The following is a 16,946-nucleotide window of genomic DNA, read 5'->3' as shown; positions in this document are numbered from 1 at the left end:
TGGTGGGAGCCACTGATAGGGACTCTAGCTTGATGCTGATGTTGTGGAGAATAGCTTGTTTGGCTGGGAGGACCAGCAGTTCAGCAGGAGAAGACTTTGTGGAGTGGTTTAATTCTCCTGTCATCAGTACAAGCTTCTTTTTTTGTACCAGTAATGAAATCTAAATAAGGTCCAATGAAATATTACAATGTGCAACCTTTTGTTGACCAGCCAGTGGTATATACACCAGCAGGTCAAAATAAATAAATGTATTAACCAGAGCTTTCTGCTACATCACTGGCTGGCCATAGCCAAGAGGTTTGAAAATAGCCAGGGGTGCATTATTTCTGTGCACTTTCTAACATTCTCACTTTAGTTTTGGTTTGGTTTGCTGAGTACAGATTACATACAGCCCAAGTTGGTATGAACAGCACCCATGGACACAGAAAATATTTTTTATTCAAAATATGTGTTGTAATGAATACAGTTAAATAGTTATTACATAAAATCATTCATTCATTCCTTCATTCATTTATTTATTGTCTGTATCTGCTTTTCCAGGTCAGGGTCATGGTGGGTCAGGACCCATATCATTAGGTTCAATTATGAATACTTTATGATAAACAGTAAAACATGCAACAAGTGAATGAGTAAGTGAGTTACAAACCAGTTCCATGAAGTGCTTTGCATCGAACACAGGGAGGTGAAATGAGTCAGTGGTGGGGTGCAATGCTGCTAGTACTAGCAACAGTCTTCTGACATTGTCTAAGGAGCCAAGGTGATACAGTGACGTTGTCCACTATGTCATGCAGGTAGCCAGGGCTAAGTGACATACACTTACGACATTTGCTTCATTTTCATATCTGACAATATTAATAATGGTAAACAAATAAAAACAGTTTTACTGTAAAATGCAAACGAACATTGAGAGCTAGGAATCAGTATTGCTAAATTAAGTGGAAACTCTTTTGCCACGCATAATTAAAATTCCAATAACAGCACGTTGTGATTCTGCAGTGGTGTAAAGTCATGGCATGTGGAACTGACTGTAGTTAATTTTTTAGTGGCACCCTTTCAGTGGAAACAAGTCTCTGTCATTATCAAGCACCCTTGTACTTTTTATCCTGTGTAACCAGGGGTGGGATTTAAGTGGCCAATACATTTCTTTATGCTGCTGCCTGGAAGGGTCTAGGATAATTTAGATAATGGTCCTTTAAACATGTTTTTTTTGTTTGTTTGTTTGATTTAATGTAGATATATAAAGAATTTGCAAGACTAATAAAATAAATGTATAATAACATTTCAGACCACTAGGTGGTTTGAGTTGCTAGATGATCTATAAAACATATTTTTATGTATATTTGCCACTTAAATAAAGGTTCAATTGAATTAACAAATCTTTTCTTTTTTTTTGTAAATCAGGTAGTTTCTAACACTGTTTTCTATAAACATGGACTAAAGCAAGGCAAATGCAGGTTCAAATATGTCTGCTATATTTGTTGGTACTATATATATCCACATCATATTCCTCAGTTTTGTACCTGTAATGTTGTGGCTCACCCTGAGGGGGAATTAACCCAGGTGCGTCGAGTGTGCTATTGACTGAGGGTATGTGAAACCGGACACAAACAATGAGCTACTTGAGAAGTTCAGAAAATTTAAGAGTCAAAAGAGAAAAATCCATACAATCCCCATTCCACAACCCTGAGGCTGTAAGATTAGCAAGTTAACAGCTATCAGAGGTGTGTTTAATGGATTAACAGGGTCTGGGTTAAAAGCTTAAGTGTCTAAGTTTCACAAGCAGACTAAAGCACAGAGGATATAGACTTAAAGGGACTCAAGTGCTCACTTTTCCTGCATGCTGAAATTACCAGCTTGCCAGAACTTTAATATAAAGACCCAACAGTTTTTGTCTCAGTTTGGACCCCCGTTACAAAGCTCAGTGCCCAGGTGAGGTGTGTTGCATTTCCCTCCAGTGGCTAGTGGTTTAGCCCAGGCCTGACCCTTACTGTGGCAGAAAGTGATTTGGTCATTAATCATTTTAATGGAAATATCAGAACAAGCTAAAAACTCAGAACCTGTGTGGATTTAATTTATTTGCTTATTTCTTTATGAATTTAAATTTTATATTGTGTAGTGTGCCTTATTGTTAGTAAATATTCACTGGCATATAATAATTTGGCTGATATAGTCCATTGATAATTAAAATAATATTTTCAAAATGAAGTAAAACAAATTCACCAACCTTTTCTTATTCTCAATGCAATATGACACCTTATGCCTGATGAGACTGTGTTGCAGTGTTGTTCATTTTTCAAAATGATGCAAAATTTAGGAGCGTTTTAAATGCCTTTTTTGCATTTAATGCATTTTGAGACAAAATGTCAAATACTGATGTCAAATACAGAGACTTTAGAATTGTACCACCCCACTGTCTGCTTCTTCTTGCTAGGTCCTTCTTGCTGTGGTGCTTGATTCTTGTGGTATTCTGACTAAAATATGTTACAGACCTGTGTTAACTTGTGGAAAAGGGGTATAATGTGTTCTGTTAAAGCCCTGCATCTTTGGTATCTATTTGCTTTCATATGAAGTTACAAAATCTGTTCCTCTGACAATCTTCACAGGAGTAATGCTCAACTACAGGAGCATTATTAATGTGATGTGTGTGTTCCAGAGGTGCATAGGGGTAGAATTAACTGTCAGAAGCAAGCATCAGTGTCATGTTTATCAATTTTTTTTTCTTTGTAACATTTTGCAATTCATTTTATTACAGTGTTTTTTTTACAGTGTCCCAAATTTTCTCTGAATGCATTTCTTTCTCTCATCCTTTCCTTTCTTTGTTAAAGGAGAGATTTATTGGAGCCTCTGGCAGCAAATGCTCATTATTTCCATGTGAAAGCTTCTGTGAATAAGACTAGTTAGTCAGAAGAGACCTGTGTCATCTATTTGCACTCGGTGAGCACCCTGGTGAATTGTGTTGTGTACTATCACATCTCAGATTTAATCCTGGACACAACAATTGTATTATTGTAAAATATGCTGTCCTCTCTGAATAATTAGAGGCAGCACAGACAGTTATTTATGCCCATATTGTTCCTGATGTGATGATACTTCAGACTGTAAGAAGACATAATAACTATTGAAAGAATTCATACATTAATGGAGTGGAAAAATGTCATGTGTTAAATAAGCATTACATGCATTTTCCTGTGGTGTCAGTTAATGATTATAAAGGTTATACCTTTCCTTAGAATAACATCATTATTATTCCATGTGTATTTAATAAGAGGTAATGGGACCTGGTGAGTTAATAATCAGTAAAATTAGTTTAGATCATGGATTTACATTTAGTCATAGATTTACATTTAAGACAATTTAAGAGTTATTTAGGTCTTCAGATAAATAATGATTCTAGTTGTCACTGACAAGTTGATACCAAGGGCCTGGGCTTCCATATAGCCCTTACCTTTTCATATTTTTCTATGAATACTGATACATCTACTATGTTATTTTCAAATGATTTCAGGTAAAGCAGTGTTTCTCATGGGTCAGGTAAGTTACTAATGGTTCCTCTCTGCCCCTCCCCTTATTCTTCCTCCTCCTCCTCTGTTTCCCCCAGTTTAAAAGGCCATCTCCTCGTCACTTCTCACTCTTCTCCATCCTCTCAGTGATTCCGGTTTCTGAAATGGGGAACTGCATCGTGCCCTACTGTGATGGGCCCAAAAGCACCAAAATCAGGTGGACTTTGCCAGCCATATGCATTGTGTGGGAATGTGCCATGATCATCCTCTTCGGCGTGTTCGTCCGATACGACAAAGAGGTGGACGCTCATTGGCCAGAATACAAAATTAAAAAAAATCTAACAGATATTGATAATGACTTCTATTTCAGGTACCCAAGTAAGTGACTCCATTTCCTTACAGATGTGCTTTAATGAGTTGTGATTAATGTTTTTCATGTCATATTATATCATTTTACATTCAAAATGTTTAATAACATTATGTAACATTGAGAGGAATTACAGGCATCAAATGTGTAGTTAATATATATATATAGTATATATACTATGATATACAACATTGTGAACAATTCTGACTCATAACATTTCCTGTCAAACCACTCTGAATGACTTTGTTTAGAAGTTGTTTTTGTTAAGCTTCTGACTTTGTCTCTAGCTCTGATTTCATCCTCTCTTTCTCTGACTACACTTACATAACTGTTTGCCCAGACGTTTGATGTAGGTGTAGGCATTATGCTTTTTTTGGGGGAGCACTCAAAGGATTTCTTTACAAAGCTAGTATGTCAATATGACAAAGCTGGACAATAGTCATCTGCACAATGTGTACACAGTAAAAAAATGTAAGGTTATGTTGAATGTTAGATTATAATAATTATGATATTATATTCAATATAATACATAATTGAAAGCATAATATTATCTTTGAATATGTAACCAATTTCATTTAAATTTCATGCAATAAATTATTTAACTAAATTTAATACTGCAGAGTTCCCATTGCAGAGTTAACATTGTATAGCCGTCGATGTCCAGCCACATCCTTCAGATCAAGGTTTTTAGGTTCTGGTGTTAAAGTTAAAGCAGCTTGTAAAGTCTCTATAGAAATATGAGAATTGTAATGGGATGCTGTTATAATAGAGCAACTGCACAGATGACCATGCCTAGAATCAGCTAGAGATGTGCAAAGGGATGAGTTATAGTGGCGTTTGTCATCTAGAACTAATCATTCAGTACCACTATCTGTCCTCACTAATGCTCTTATGACTGAATGATATCAAATTCTTACAAAAACGTCACAAAATCTAGTCTAACAGCTTCTAAGAGCAGTAGCTGTGGCTGCAGTAAAGGGGGACAAACTACTAATGAATACCTTTAATTTCAGAAGAAATATTAGATAAGTAGTTGTCAAAATATTTGTTCATATTGTGTATTTAGGCAGGAAACCTCAAAGGTATATCTCAAATGTATCTTATACATAATGCAGATACTTTGTCCTTGATTCAATATCTCTGATGTTAGGCAAAATATTTAGAACCATTTCATATAATAGCTATAAGTAATGTAGTTATAAGAATTGCTTACATCACAGCTCTGATTACTAAACCTGTGATGTGACCCATCAGTGACAAATGACCCACTCCCATTCATTTTTATTTTTTTATTATTATTTTTTTTTTACAATATTCTTTGCTATACTTCTACTCTTTCTATTATTATATGACTTTGTTTATCTTGATGTATCTTTTTCTAAATGTTATATTTTTTCTTGGAAACCTTCTAGGGATTCCTTAACAAAGCTAATGTGTCAAATTCAAACATGAAGTAGGTGGTTGTCTGCACACAGAAAAAAATTATAAGTTTATTTTGAAGGTTAGGTTTTGAACTGATCATATTCCCGCTATAAAACTATGAAAGATATGTTTATCTCACTTATTAATAAGGTGATTAATGAATTGATAAATTATTTTAAATAATTTTTTAAATGCAAGTTATCTTTAACAACGTGACCAATTGAAATGAAATAATGTGTTAATTATTATTTAATAATACCAACAAATGACAATAATAATAATAATAATAATAATAATAATAAGTTTTGGGTGTTTACAGAGTTACCAAAGAAGTGAAATTGTCCTTTGAGAAAGATTTCTTCATTTGTCCATGTCCAGCTATCAGTCAGTATTCAGTCATGTTAGAAATGTAGAAATGGAACAGACAAAAAAAGAATTTCTTTAGAAAGCCTGTTATTGCACATTGCTCTTACACTATATGCCCAAATGTGTAACATCACTTAAAAAGAGTTATTTTAACGTTCACTCATCAGCGACAATTTTTGACTGTTCAGTGTTTTAACACATGGCTTGTATAATCTCTGTAGAAATAGATGAACGCATAAGATCACCATGCTCAATGGTAAGCTTCCACTAGAGTTCCCAGAACAGACTTGTGGAGAAAAAGAACTATGAAATAATTCCTCACAGAATTATCCCAGAGGAATAGAAGTTGTTACAGCAGTAAAGGGAGACAAACTACTTATTAATCTTCTTAATTACAAACCATTGAAATGGAATTTTGTCTCTTTATTTTCCTGGATAAACTTTGTCATAATGTCACCCTGCTTTGTGTCAATGCCAAGGGTAATGAGAACAGTTTGGAGAGTTTAGTAAATACAGATTGTTGACATGTAGTACAGTGTGTCTTGTTTCAGAAAGTAGCATTTACACACATACAGTGGCATTTAGAAGCACTGTGTATGTTCCCCTGTTTGGGAGTAATTGGCCTCTGTTACACTATCAACAAACTGGAGGTTTGAAAGGCTTGCCACACAAGTGTGTCTTTGTTTACATATAAACTGCCCTCATGACCGGTCTGAAATAGTTCTCCAGATAGGGCCTAGAGACAGTTTTTCAAAGGTTGTCCTATACAATTAATTTTATCCTTTGATGTTTATACAGTATGTGTCGAAAGCTCTCTACACACCCCTTCTAAATAGTTAATTAGCCATTAAACTTAAGATGCAAAGATGCTGTTTTACATTTTTAGCAACGGATTGAAGCTTGGTTAGACTTCTACATTTGCAGTAAGAAATAGATCTAGAGCATCCAGAAGGCGAGGGTTGACTGTTCATCTCACAAAAATGATCTCACTTTCTTTCAAGTTAATCAAAACAATGAAAATCCATTGGTTAACTCCACTATTAAATCATATTTTTTCTGGTAGTTAATCTCTAATTCTATATTCCCCAGTCCAGCTCTTGATGTTGTAACCAGAGAGAGGCTGCTTGGCTTTATCTGCCCTTATAGCTAACAAACTGAAATCTAGTCCCCACAAATCATTAGGATTTTTTTGAAGGACTAGAAGACCCTGACAGTGATAAAAGTTCACAAAGACTGTTGATAGTGCAAATATGTGATCCTTTATAATTTACAAATAGTGCTACCTGCATCAGTAGATTCATTCACCTGCCTCAGCTATAATATAAGAAGCAGTCAAATGAGTCAGCACAGACAGTCCCAGTCCTTCTTGCAAGATTGAGATATAGATGTCCTTGTGTTGCATCTATAATTGCCAGTCACATCTTGAGGTAGACAGGATTGACAACATACAGTTAGCACCCTACGTGTAGTTTCTGTCTAAAATGATATAGAACAAAGCCTCTAAAGCACTCTTAGCCCATATTTTTCCTTACATTCCTGACCAAAGGTCTTAGCTCACCTCTACTTATTCACTGCAACAGCCTTTAATGATCATAGTCCTGTTCCTGTGACATACTTGTCTAACAATTAGATTTTTCCTTAAGATGAGCAGATTAATCCATTCATTCATTGTCTGTAACCGCTTATCCAGTACAGGATAAGAAAGATACAAAGCTGCTTTAAGTCCATTATTGCATGGCCACTAGAAACCATGTGTTAAAACATTTATTTAATAAAAGACTGACTTTGTGTAGAGTATGCTTTACATTTTCTCTCATCCCTCAGGTTTTCAGGATGTCCATGTCATGATTTTTGTGGGCTTTGGTTACCTCATGACGTTTCTGAAGCGCTACAGCTTTGGTGCCGTAGGCTTCAACTTCATTGTTGCAGCCTTTGGGCTTCAGTGGGCTCTACTCATGCAAGGCTGGTTTACCCACATCGACCCCACCGATGGGCTCATCAAAATTGGTGTGAAAAAGTAGGCTATTATCACAAAATTATGAGCATATTAGTACACCTAATTATTTGTGCTCATTGACTTTATAGAGTGGTCATCAGAACTCTTCTGAACAGATTCATTAGCATTAAAATAACCTGCTGCCATTTTTCACGAGAACAATCTCAGCCTACATTAACGTTTCATATTGTTGCTGTTGGGATTAAAAAAAAAAGCCCTTGTGGCTCTGTGCTTGTTATTTATTTCTTTTTTGAGAAAAATTTAAAATATTAGCTACTGTTTAAACTGCATCACAATTTCATGTCCAATGGCTCAGTACAAATCTTCCAAAATCACGTAAAATAGGACAATGTTATAATAACTTGCATTGACAGTAAAGAATGATATCCCTTCTCCTGTAGAGTCATGGTTTTGGAGGTACAAGGTGTTGTTCTTAAATGCGACACACGTTTACTCATATATTTTACAAATCTTACAATTAAAAAAATTTGAAATGAATTTGATTCACAGCTGAGCTGGAAAATCACCAATTTTCGAACCTAAAGGACTTTGTTCCTCAGCTCTGTTTTACAATTCCAAAGCAAATATATAAGATTCACAACATGTTCTATCATTTTATCCAGTGTGGTTCATTGCGTGTAGTTCTATGGCCTTACAGTAAAAAAAATTAATAATAAAAAAAATAATAATAATAATTGTACTTTATCATTTAAATGATGTATGCTTGGTTTTCAATCTTTCTAGCATCATCAATGCAGACTTTTGTACGGCTAGTTGTCTGATTTCATACGGAGCAGTACTGGGAAAAGTCAGCCCTGTGCAGCTGATGGTGATGACCCTGTTTGAGGTCACCTTGTTTGCTGTTGATGAATATATTATAACTGAAATCCTACACGTGAGTCTAAACACATTATTATTATTATTATTATTATTATTATTATTATTATTACTACTACTACTACTATGCCTATAATGCTCCAGCCTTCATATATATATATATATATATATATATATATATATATATATATATATATATATATATATATATATATATATATATATATAATATATATAATATATAAATATATAAATAATATATAAATATATATAAAAGGAAAATATATTTTTTCCTTTTTGTTTTTCAATTATTATCTGGTAGGCTAAAGATTCCGGGGGTTCTATGGTGATCCATGTCTATGGAGCTTACTTTGGCCTGGCCTTGTCTTGGGTCCTTTATCGGCCAAACTTGAAGGACAGTGATCGGCTGATTGGGTCAGTCTACCATTCTGATGTGTTTGCCATGATTGGTAAGTATCCTTCATGGTTCTAATAGAAGTGGACATTTAAGTTGTTATCTGATGTATTTGTTCTGTTAATAGAGCGCTTTATCACAAATGTGTATGCGTTTTTATATGTTCCAGAAGAATGAGGTAAAACTAATTTTGGTAACACTTTCTATGAAGCCCATATTTATAAGCCTTTATAACTACAGTTATAACTGTTTATAATTTGGTAATAATGCTTCATAAACATACTTATAAACTCTAATAATGCCTCATAAGGCTCTTATAATGAACTATAATTATTTATCTTGTAACTTATAAATATGTAGTAACAAAGGTGTCGCTATACATTATAATGCTTTTTAAATGGATAATAACCTGAGCATATTTATAAAGAACCTATAATACATTTTACCAATTATAAACATATTATTGATGCTTAAAATGTATAATACAGCCCATATATATAAGCCATTATAAAGAAAATGATAACTCTTTGTAACTTGGTTATAATGCTGCGTAAGCATACATATAAACTCTAATAATGCCTCATAAGGCTCTTATAGTTAACTAGAATTACAATGATGACATTTTAAACATTTATAATGTGTTTGTAATCATTAATATGTGTTATAGATGCTTTATAATTATCACAGGTCATTGTCCAATTTAAAGGCTCTATAATGAATAGTGACACGTGTTACTACATGTTTATAAGTTAGTAAATAAAAATTATAGTTAATTATAAGAGCCTTATGAGGCATTATTGGAGTTTATATGTATGCTTACACAGCATTATAACCAAGTTACAAAGAGCTATCATTTCCTTTATAATGGCTTATAAATATGTGCTCTATTATACATTTTAAGCATTAATAATGTGTTTATAACTGGTAAGATGTATTATAGGTGCTTTATAATTATGCACAGGTTATTATCCATTTAAAAGGCATTATAATGAATAGCGATACTTTTGTTACTACATATTTATAATTTACAAGATAAATAATTTTAGTTCATTATAAGAGCCTTATGAGGCATTATTAGAGTTTATAAGTATGTTTATGATGCATTATAACCAAATTATAAACGGTTATAACTGTAGTTATAAAGGCTTATAAATATGGGCTTCATAGAAAGTGTTACCCTAATTTTTAACTCTTTGTCATAGGGACTCTGTTCCTGTGGATGTTCTGGCCCAGTTTTAATTCGGCCACTTGTAACCATGGAGATGGTCAACATAGAGCAGCCATTAACACCTACCTGTCCCTGGCCGCTTGTGTTCTCACCACCTTTGCCATCTCCAGTCTGTATGAGAAGCATGGAAAACTGGACATGGTAATCGGTCACCTGTCTTTCAGTGCTACTAACAGTAATAGTTTTCATTGGGTGCATAACCATGACTTATTGGCTTGGCCTGAAATTATGCTTTGTCGACAAGATAGCACCTCTGGGATCCCATGCTACATAAAAGGTCTCCTCCTTTACAACACTGAAGAGATGAACAGAGCAGTTATGCCAGTTGCATTAAATTATATTTATTTATTTACTTTCCCAGTCTCTAATACCCTAGAATCAGCTGTGGTCTGTAGCTGCCCAGGCAATAACTTCAAAGATGCTTTGTTCCAGGTACACATCCAGAATGCCACCCTAGCCGGGGGCGTTGCTGTAGGAACTGCTGCTGAGTTCATGCTAATGCCGTATGGGTCTCTAATAGTGGGATTCTTCTGTGGGCTCATCTCCACACTTGGATACTTATTTCTAACAGTAAGAGCTCTTAACCCTTTTTTTAATCTTTAGACTTACTGTCCTGTTACTAATCCGAGCTAATATTAAGTTTTTGCAGTCACATATAAATAACTGATTTAGTCAGTAATATCTCATACATTACAGATAAGCCAGGTATGATTTATATATTGCTGGAGAACATTAATCACATGTGAAATGATAACTATTATACTGCACTATATATAAGAATTGCCTTATTAATAGCATGATATTATCCTTACATTTTAATTGTAGTTTATTTGAATAGTTTTAAGTATTTTTTCAACCATTATATAGTCATCTACATCTCTGTTCATCATTGTTGAACTGGATTATTGTATATTATTTATTAATACACCGTCCTACACACCTGTAACCTGTTGCTTCCTGAAACCTATAAAACTTTAGAATAATAATATCATAACAGAACAGTTTTAACTATGTACCATCAAACAAATTGATTTGATATCATTTTTATATTAATGAAATCACATAGACACTCAGTAAAAATATCCTAAGCCACAATAATTACATTCATTTAACAATACTTTTTACACAGTCACAGTATAGTTACATTTTAAGGAAACTACCCTTCCTTTAGGGCAGTACATCCATGGCATTTATTAAGCAAACTTAAATAATTTTGTTAATCTTTTCATGACATTTCTTCAGCAATGCTGGTCATGTGGACAGAAATATCAAAATGTAAATGTTCTTCTTTTCTCCCAGCCCTTCATGGAAAAGAAGCTTAAGATCCATGACACATGCGGTATTCATAACCTTCACGGTATGCCTGGTGTCATAGGGGGCATTGTGGGAGCTATATCAGCTGCTGCAGCTACTGAATCTGTATATGGAGAATTAGGGTAAGCTCAGTCCAAATTGTACGGTATACTTATTATAAATATTATATATTATATATAAATATTTCTATACGGTACAGAGATATCATCTTATAGATTTACACAGTGCTATGCAAAGTTTGAACAGTTCAAATTATATATTCTGAGGCAGAATAAATGAAACCTCCTTTAAACCTATGAATGTATCTAGGTATGAACTTCAGTATGGGATTTTATTAATGTATTTGTATTATATAGTGCATAAATTGCATAATAAAAATAAACAACAAATATGTTACAATAATGAAGATGTTAAAGGAGCAATCAGTTCTAATCAGTTATAATAATAATAATTAATGTTGAATGATGTTAATTAATATTCTTTTAAAATTTTGTGTGGGTCCGCGATAAATGAGAAATCTTATTAAAATAGGTTTAATACAAAATCTTTGAAGCATTCAGGTCACTACTTGTCAGTGCAATGGCTGTTTACATGAAGAAAGCTCAGTAGAGAAAATGAAAGATTCTTTATAGTATTTATACTTGAACAAATTACCAATGGCAGGGCACACAAACATTGGTCTATGAGTGTATAAGATTAATTGGCTGTGAGACGCCATGTTATAGGACAGATGCTAATGTTTATCTTCCTTACTTTTTGTTTTTCTGCCTGTAGGTGACTGTCAGTAAATGTATGATTCTTCTTCATTCTGGAGGGCTCATTTTAAGTGGCTATTTTTCTTTTTCATTTTTTTACAGATTGAGAGACACATTTGATTTTACTGATTCGTTCAAGAACAGGACTCCTTCGATGCAAGGTGGCTTCCAGGCAGCTGCACTGTGTGTGGCTTTGTGCTTGGGATTAGGAGGTGGAACATTTGTTGGTATGTCAAAGTTAAATAGCAGGCATTAATGGCTCATGGATATAAGCAGACAGTCATGCTTCATTGTGTTTGTAAAACTAATAATTGGGAGTTATATTGTGCAATCCAATAATTAAATCACATTTCTTGGAAATGAATTTAAATTAGTTTAGCACTATCCTGTATCTTCTAAATATGATCGGTCTATTTTTATGTTTGTTTGTTTACATCTGATGTGAAGATTAGATAGATGATAAATCAGCATTTTTTCTCTACAGGTCTGATCTTGAGGATGCCACTGTGGGGAGATCCCACAGATGATAACTGCTTTGATGATGAAGTCTACTGGGAGGTAAGATTACACATAATTCAAATCCAAATATATATAAATTAAAAAAAAAAAAAATATATATATATATATAAATAAATTGGAGGATTCTGGAAAAGTCACATCAAGTTTATTATGTTTAAGTATGAATATACTACTGTATATTCATACTTAAACATAATAAACTTGATAGTTTAAGTATGAGTCACTCTTCACCTTTCAGACTGTAGTGAAGGTTATATAAGCTCAGGACTGGACAAACCCACATGGCCAGTAGGTGTTTGTAGGTGTGTGTTATCATTTCTAAAAATGATTGCTTTCATAATGTCTCGGCTTTCAATTGTATGGCTCACTGAAACATGTGGATGAGGGAAGTGACGGAAGAAGTGTCTGAAAGATTTATCTTATCCTGTAAATATATATGTGTTTGTATGTGTGTGTGTGTGTGTGTGTGTGTGTGTGTCAGCTTGCCTATGCTTTTAAATCATTCATTCATTCATTCATTCATTCATTCATTGTCTGTAACCACGTATCCAGTTCAGAGTTGTGGTGGGTCCGGAGTCTACTCAGAATCTCTGGGTGCAAGGCAGGAACACACCCTGGAGGGGGTGCCAGTCCTTTGCAGGGCGACACTCACTCACACACTCACTCACACATTCCAACATGTGTTTTTGGACCCTGGGAGGAAACCGGAGCACCAGGAGGAAACCCACGAGGACACAGGGAGTACTCCTCACAGACAGTCACCTGGATGAGAGCTCAAATACACAACCCCAGAACCCTGTAGCTGTAACAGCAACACTACCTGTTGTGCCTCTGTGTCATTCGTTTTTTTTTTAAATCAATTAATCTTTATAATTTTTTTATTCATTCAGGTGCCTGAAGAAGATGACAATGCTGAACCAGTTTTACAGTACACTAATCACTCAGTGGCCAACAAGAATGCAGAGATGTAAGAAACAAGATTAATGCAATGATATTTAAAACAAGGCAAACATGGTAATACATCAGGAAAGTTTAATTCCAGACTATTGTGTATTTAGCATGTAGTGTATCATTTCTGCTAAATGTAAGGTTAATATTTTTTGTATGTGTAATGAACACTTGCAAATATATATGGCATAAAGTAAACGAATGATTTTAATTCCAATTGTAATTCTTTTAAATTTACATTTATGTTTATATAATTCTGCAGACACAGCAGCTTACCATTTTTAATCATTTTACAGAGATAGTTGAATACAGCATTCAGGAGTCTTAATCGAGGACTCTTATAGCTATAGTGTAGTGTGGCAGTGCTGCCTGAGCAGGGAATTAAACCCCATTCTGCTGCAAGGAGAGAATTGGTGTCACCTAATGCAGTAAACCCAGAGAGGGGCACAAATACATTCAAATGTATTTAAAGGCATTTAATCTGTAATTTGATTTAACAAAAACATATTCTATACAAATTGATATTAGCACATATTATGGGTCAGAGCTTAACCCACTATATTGAAAATAAGAGCTCTACTAATTTCCCACATCATAAATTTGAATTCTTATCAGGATTCTGGAGATGTGAGGCTGAGAAATCAGGGGTGTATACTTGGTGGTTTCTGTCAGTGAGCAGAACTGTTAGGCCATGGTGACTTTTCAGGAGTGATAAATATATGTGCAGTAGATGGATAAAGTACATTTAGTGAAGTATAAAGTACTGCTTATCCCATTTTAATGCAATAGGATAATTAGACCAACTTTAAGCAAATACAGATGCACAGTTGTTATAATTTGGTAACAAAGTATGCTCAAATACTGTCCATCACTGCTTTAAAGATTAGAATGGAAAACTGTAAATTGATGCATGACTTGCTTTCTTAAAATCCATAGTAAGATTTTTGTTTGTTTGTTTTGCCTGGATAATAATGAACCTGATCTTATCTTAAAATAATGAACATTGAAAAAATTCTATCCTATCAACACTGCTCAAGCTATTTCTCTGACAACTATTAAGAATGACCACTAAACGTAGCAAGGCTAGATATTAATTTTGTTAAAAGTTGTTAATAAATCCTCTAGCTAATGAAGCTTATGATGACTAACCCCAAGATGCCATTGTTCCAGGCCGCCTGAGCATGTCTCTGATGTTAGCTTGTATGCTACCATTACAAGCTAGTAAGTATATTAGCCAATTCTAGAGCCCGTGTTTGCTAATTTCTTGTATTTTTGTGTCAATCAGTAGGCACAAGCTCCTAAAGTGTTTTATTACAGATTGCATTTTTTTTTCGCCTCTGACTATACCAAATGTTACGCTTAATATTCAATGTTATACTGTTAAGTGTCAAAACCAGTTATCCTTTTCCCCTGACCATATGATCCATGTATGGCATTAATCCCAGTGATTTAATTATAGCAGTCTTACAGGTGAAGCAATAAAAACAATCTGTTTAACTCCAATAAAGACGCCAGGTTATTGGGCTTATTATCATTGTATGCTACAGTTCTCGGACCACAAGATGGCGCACGGTTACCACTGTTACCAATGACTGTTACAGAGCTGTGTTTTAAGGCGGACTGCACGTTTTGTTTCATTCACAGAACTGAGACCCGCTTCACTGTAGAGCAGCACTAATCCTGGAGCAGTAGATTCCAGACTTCACTCCAAAACTCTCAAGCCATCAGGTCCATCCTGTATTTTACATCAGTCCAGAAACAACTCCTCAACAGTTTCCCATCAAACAAAGCGCCCATCTTCACAAATACTCATCTTTATTATTTTTTTTCTCTAGACTTATCATAAATTCAGTCGGTGTGAAAAGTAGTCTGAAGCTGTGTACTTATGCACATAGATTATTTCCCAGACTGAGATGAAGCCTTATCTAGAACTGCCATTCAATGGAGAATATCCATTCACAATTCTGTTTGTGAATTGTTCTTCACATAGGGTTTTTTAAAGAAAACTTCTAGTATTTCAATGGCTTTATTTCTAAACATTTTATTATTGTTCAAAGAACTGTTTCACCAAAATGGAAACTTTACCACAGAAAAAAATAATTCCTAAAATTCCTAAAAGCCATATTTATTATTGGCCCATTTGTAGTGAGATTTTCACACAAAACAAAGATCAGGGAATGAGTTCAAATGATAAAAAAATAAAAATTAAAAAGAATCCAGGAAAAAAAATGATGTATGTTTTTTGTTTGTTTTGTTTGATCAGTTTCGTCACTGCTTGGTTGTTGGTAACTAATCAGAAAATATATGTGTAAAGCATTAAAGAATAAATTATATAATCTAAGCTAACAGTTAAAACATATATTAGTGTGAGTTCAAAAACAGATACATATGTAATTGTCATTTCTTATATGAAATTATATTAATACCAGTTATACATCAAAACATAACAAGGTATTAATCCCTAGATTCTCTCTTATATTGTTTAATGTCTAGAATCATATATTATAATTGAATTTACATTTAATGAATGAATTCATATAGATTCAATCTCAATTTCCATAACGTACATCTTTTTGGATCTTTCTTACTTTGTAAGAGATTTCATTATGTCCTTAATTTTTTATATAGGTTAAATACTTTATTTCTGTCACTTATATATACATGCATTTGTAAATAAAAATGTGATTTAAATTCAACATTATTTGGTTAATCCAGTGTTTTAAATGGCAATTTATTGTCTGTATTATGCAGACTAAATTAATTTAATTAATTTTACAAACAACATTTCCAGAATAGCTGGGATTCTGTGCAAAATGTAAAATTAAAATAGTACTATAAAAATATGAAAAATTGTACACAGAATATATTTCAAATATAAAAAATATGTAATAGTTTTTTATTTTTATTTACTTGCCCATCTTAAATTTGATGGAATCAAGTTGGGACAGTGCAACAGAAGAAGATGTATTGCTACAAATTGGCCACAGGTCAGTGACAAAACTGGGTTTAAAAAGAGCATCTCAGAGAGACATTTTTTCAAAAGAAAAGATGAGGAGGGGTTCACTACTATGTGAAACACTGTGTGGGTTAAGAATGAATTCAAGAATCATGTTTCTCAACATTAAACAGCAAAGAATTTCTCATCTACAGTCTAATATGATTAAAAGATATTTTAAAAACCCAGAGAAATCTCTATCTGTGAGGGACAAAGTCCAATTCTAATATTGGTTGGCTGAACCCTTCCCAAAGCCACTGTCTGTAAACACAGTTCATCCCTGC

General features: G+C 33.8%; 1 protein-coding gene across 1 annotated transcript; it reads left to right on the top strand.

Moving 5' to 3' along the window:
• Positions 1-3,646: 3,646 nt before the first annotated feature.
• rhcgb (Rh family, C glycoprotein b) lies at positions 3,647-16,252 on the top strand. Its single transcript, XM_066667529.1, has 11 exons — positions 3,647-3,878; positions 7,480-7,672; positions 8,396-8,546; positions 8,811-8,958; positions 10,106-10,272; positions 10,564-10,701; positions 11,431-11,567; positions 12,303-12,427; positions 12,685-12,758; positions 13,610-13,686; positions 15,312-16,252. Exons 1-11 carry the CDS (start codon positions 3,665-3,667, stop codon positions 15,343-15,345), a joined length of 1,458 nt encoding a protein of 485 aa, XP_066523626.1. The 5' UTR covers positions 3,647-3,664; the 3' UTR covers positions 15,346-16,252.
• The last annotated feature ends 694 nt before the right edge of the window (positions 16,253-16,946 follow it).

Source organism: Hoplias malabaricus, chromosome 4 (genome assembly GCF_029633855.1).
Source record: "Hoplias malabaricus isolate fHopMal1 chromosome 4, fHopMal1.hap1, whole genome shotgun sequence".
In the NCBI taxonomy this organism is placed as follows: domain Eukaryota; kingdom Metazoa; phylum Chordata; class Actinopteri; order Characiformes; family Erythrinidae; genus Hoplias; species Hoplias malabaricus.
Note: the sequence above shows the minus strand (reverse complement) of the source record. Positions and strands in the feature narration are given on the sequence as shown.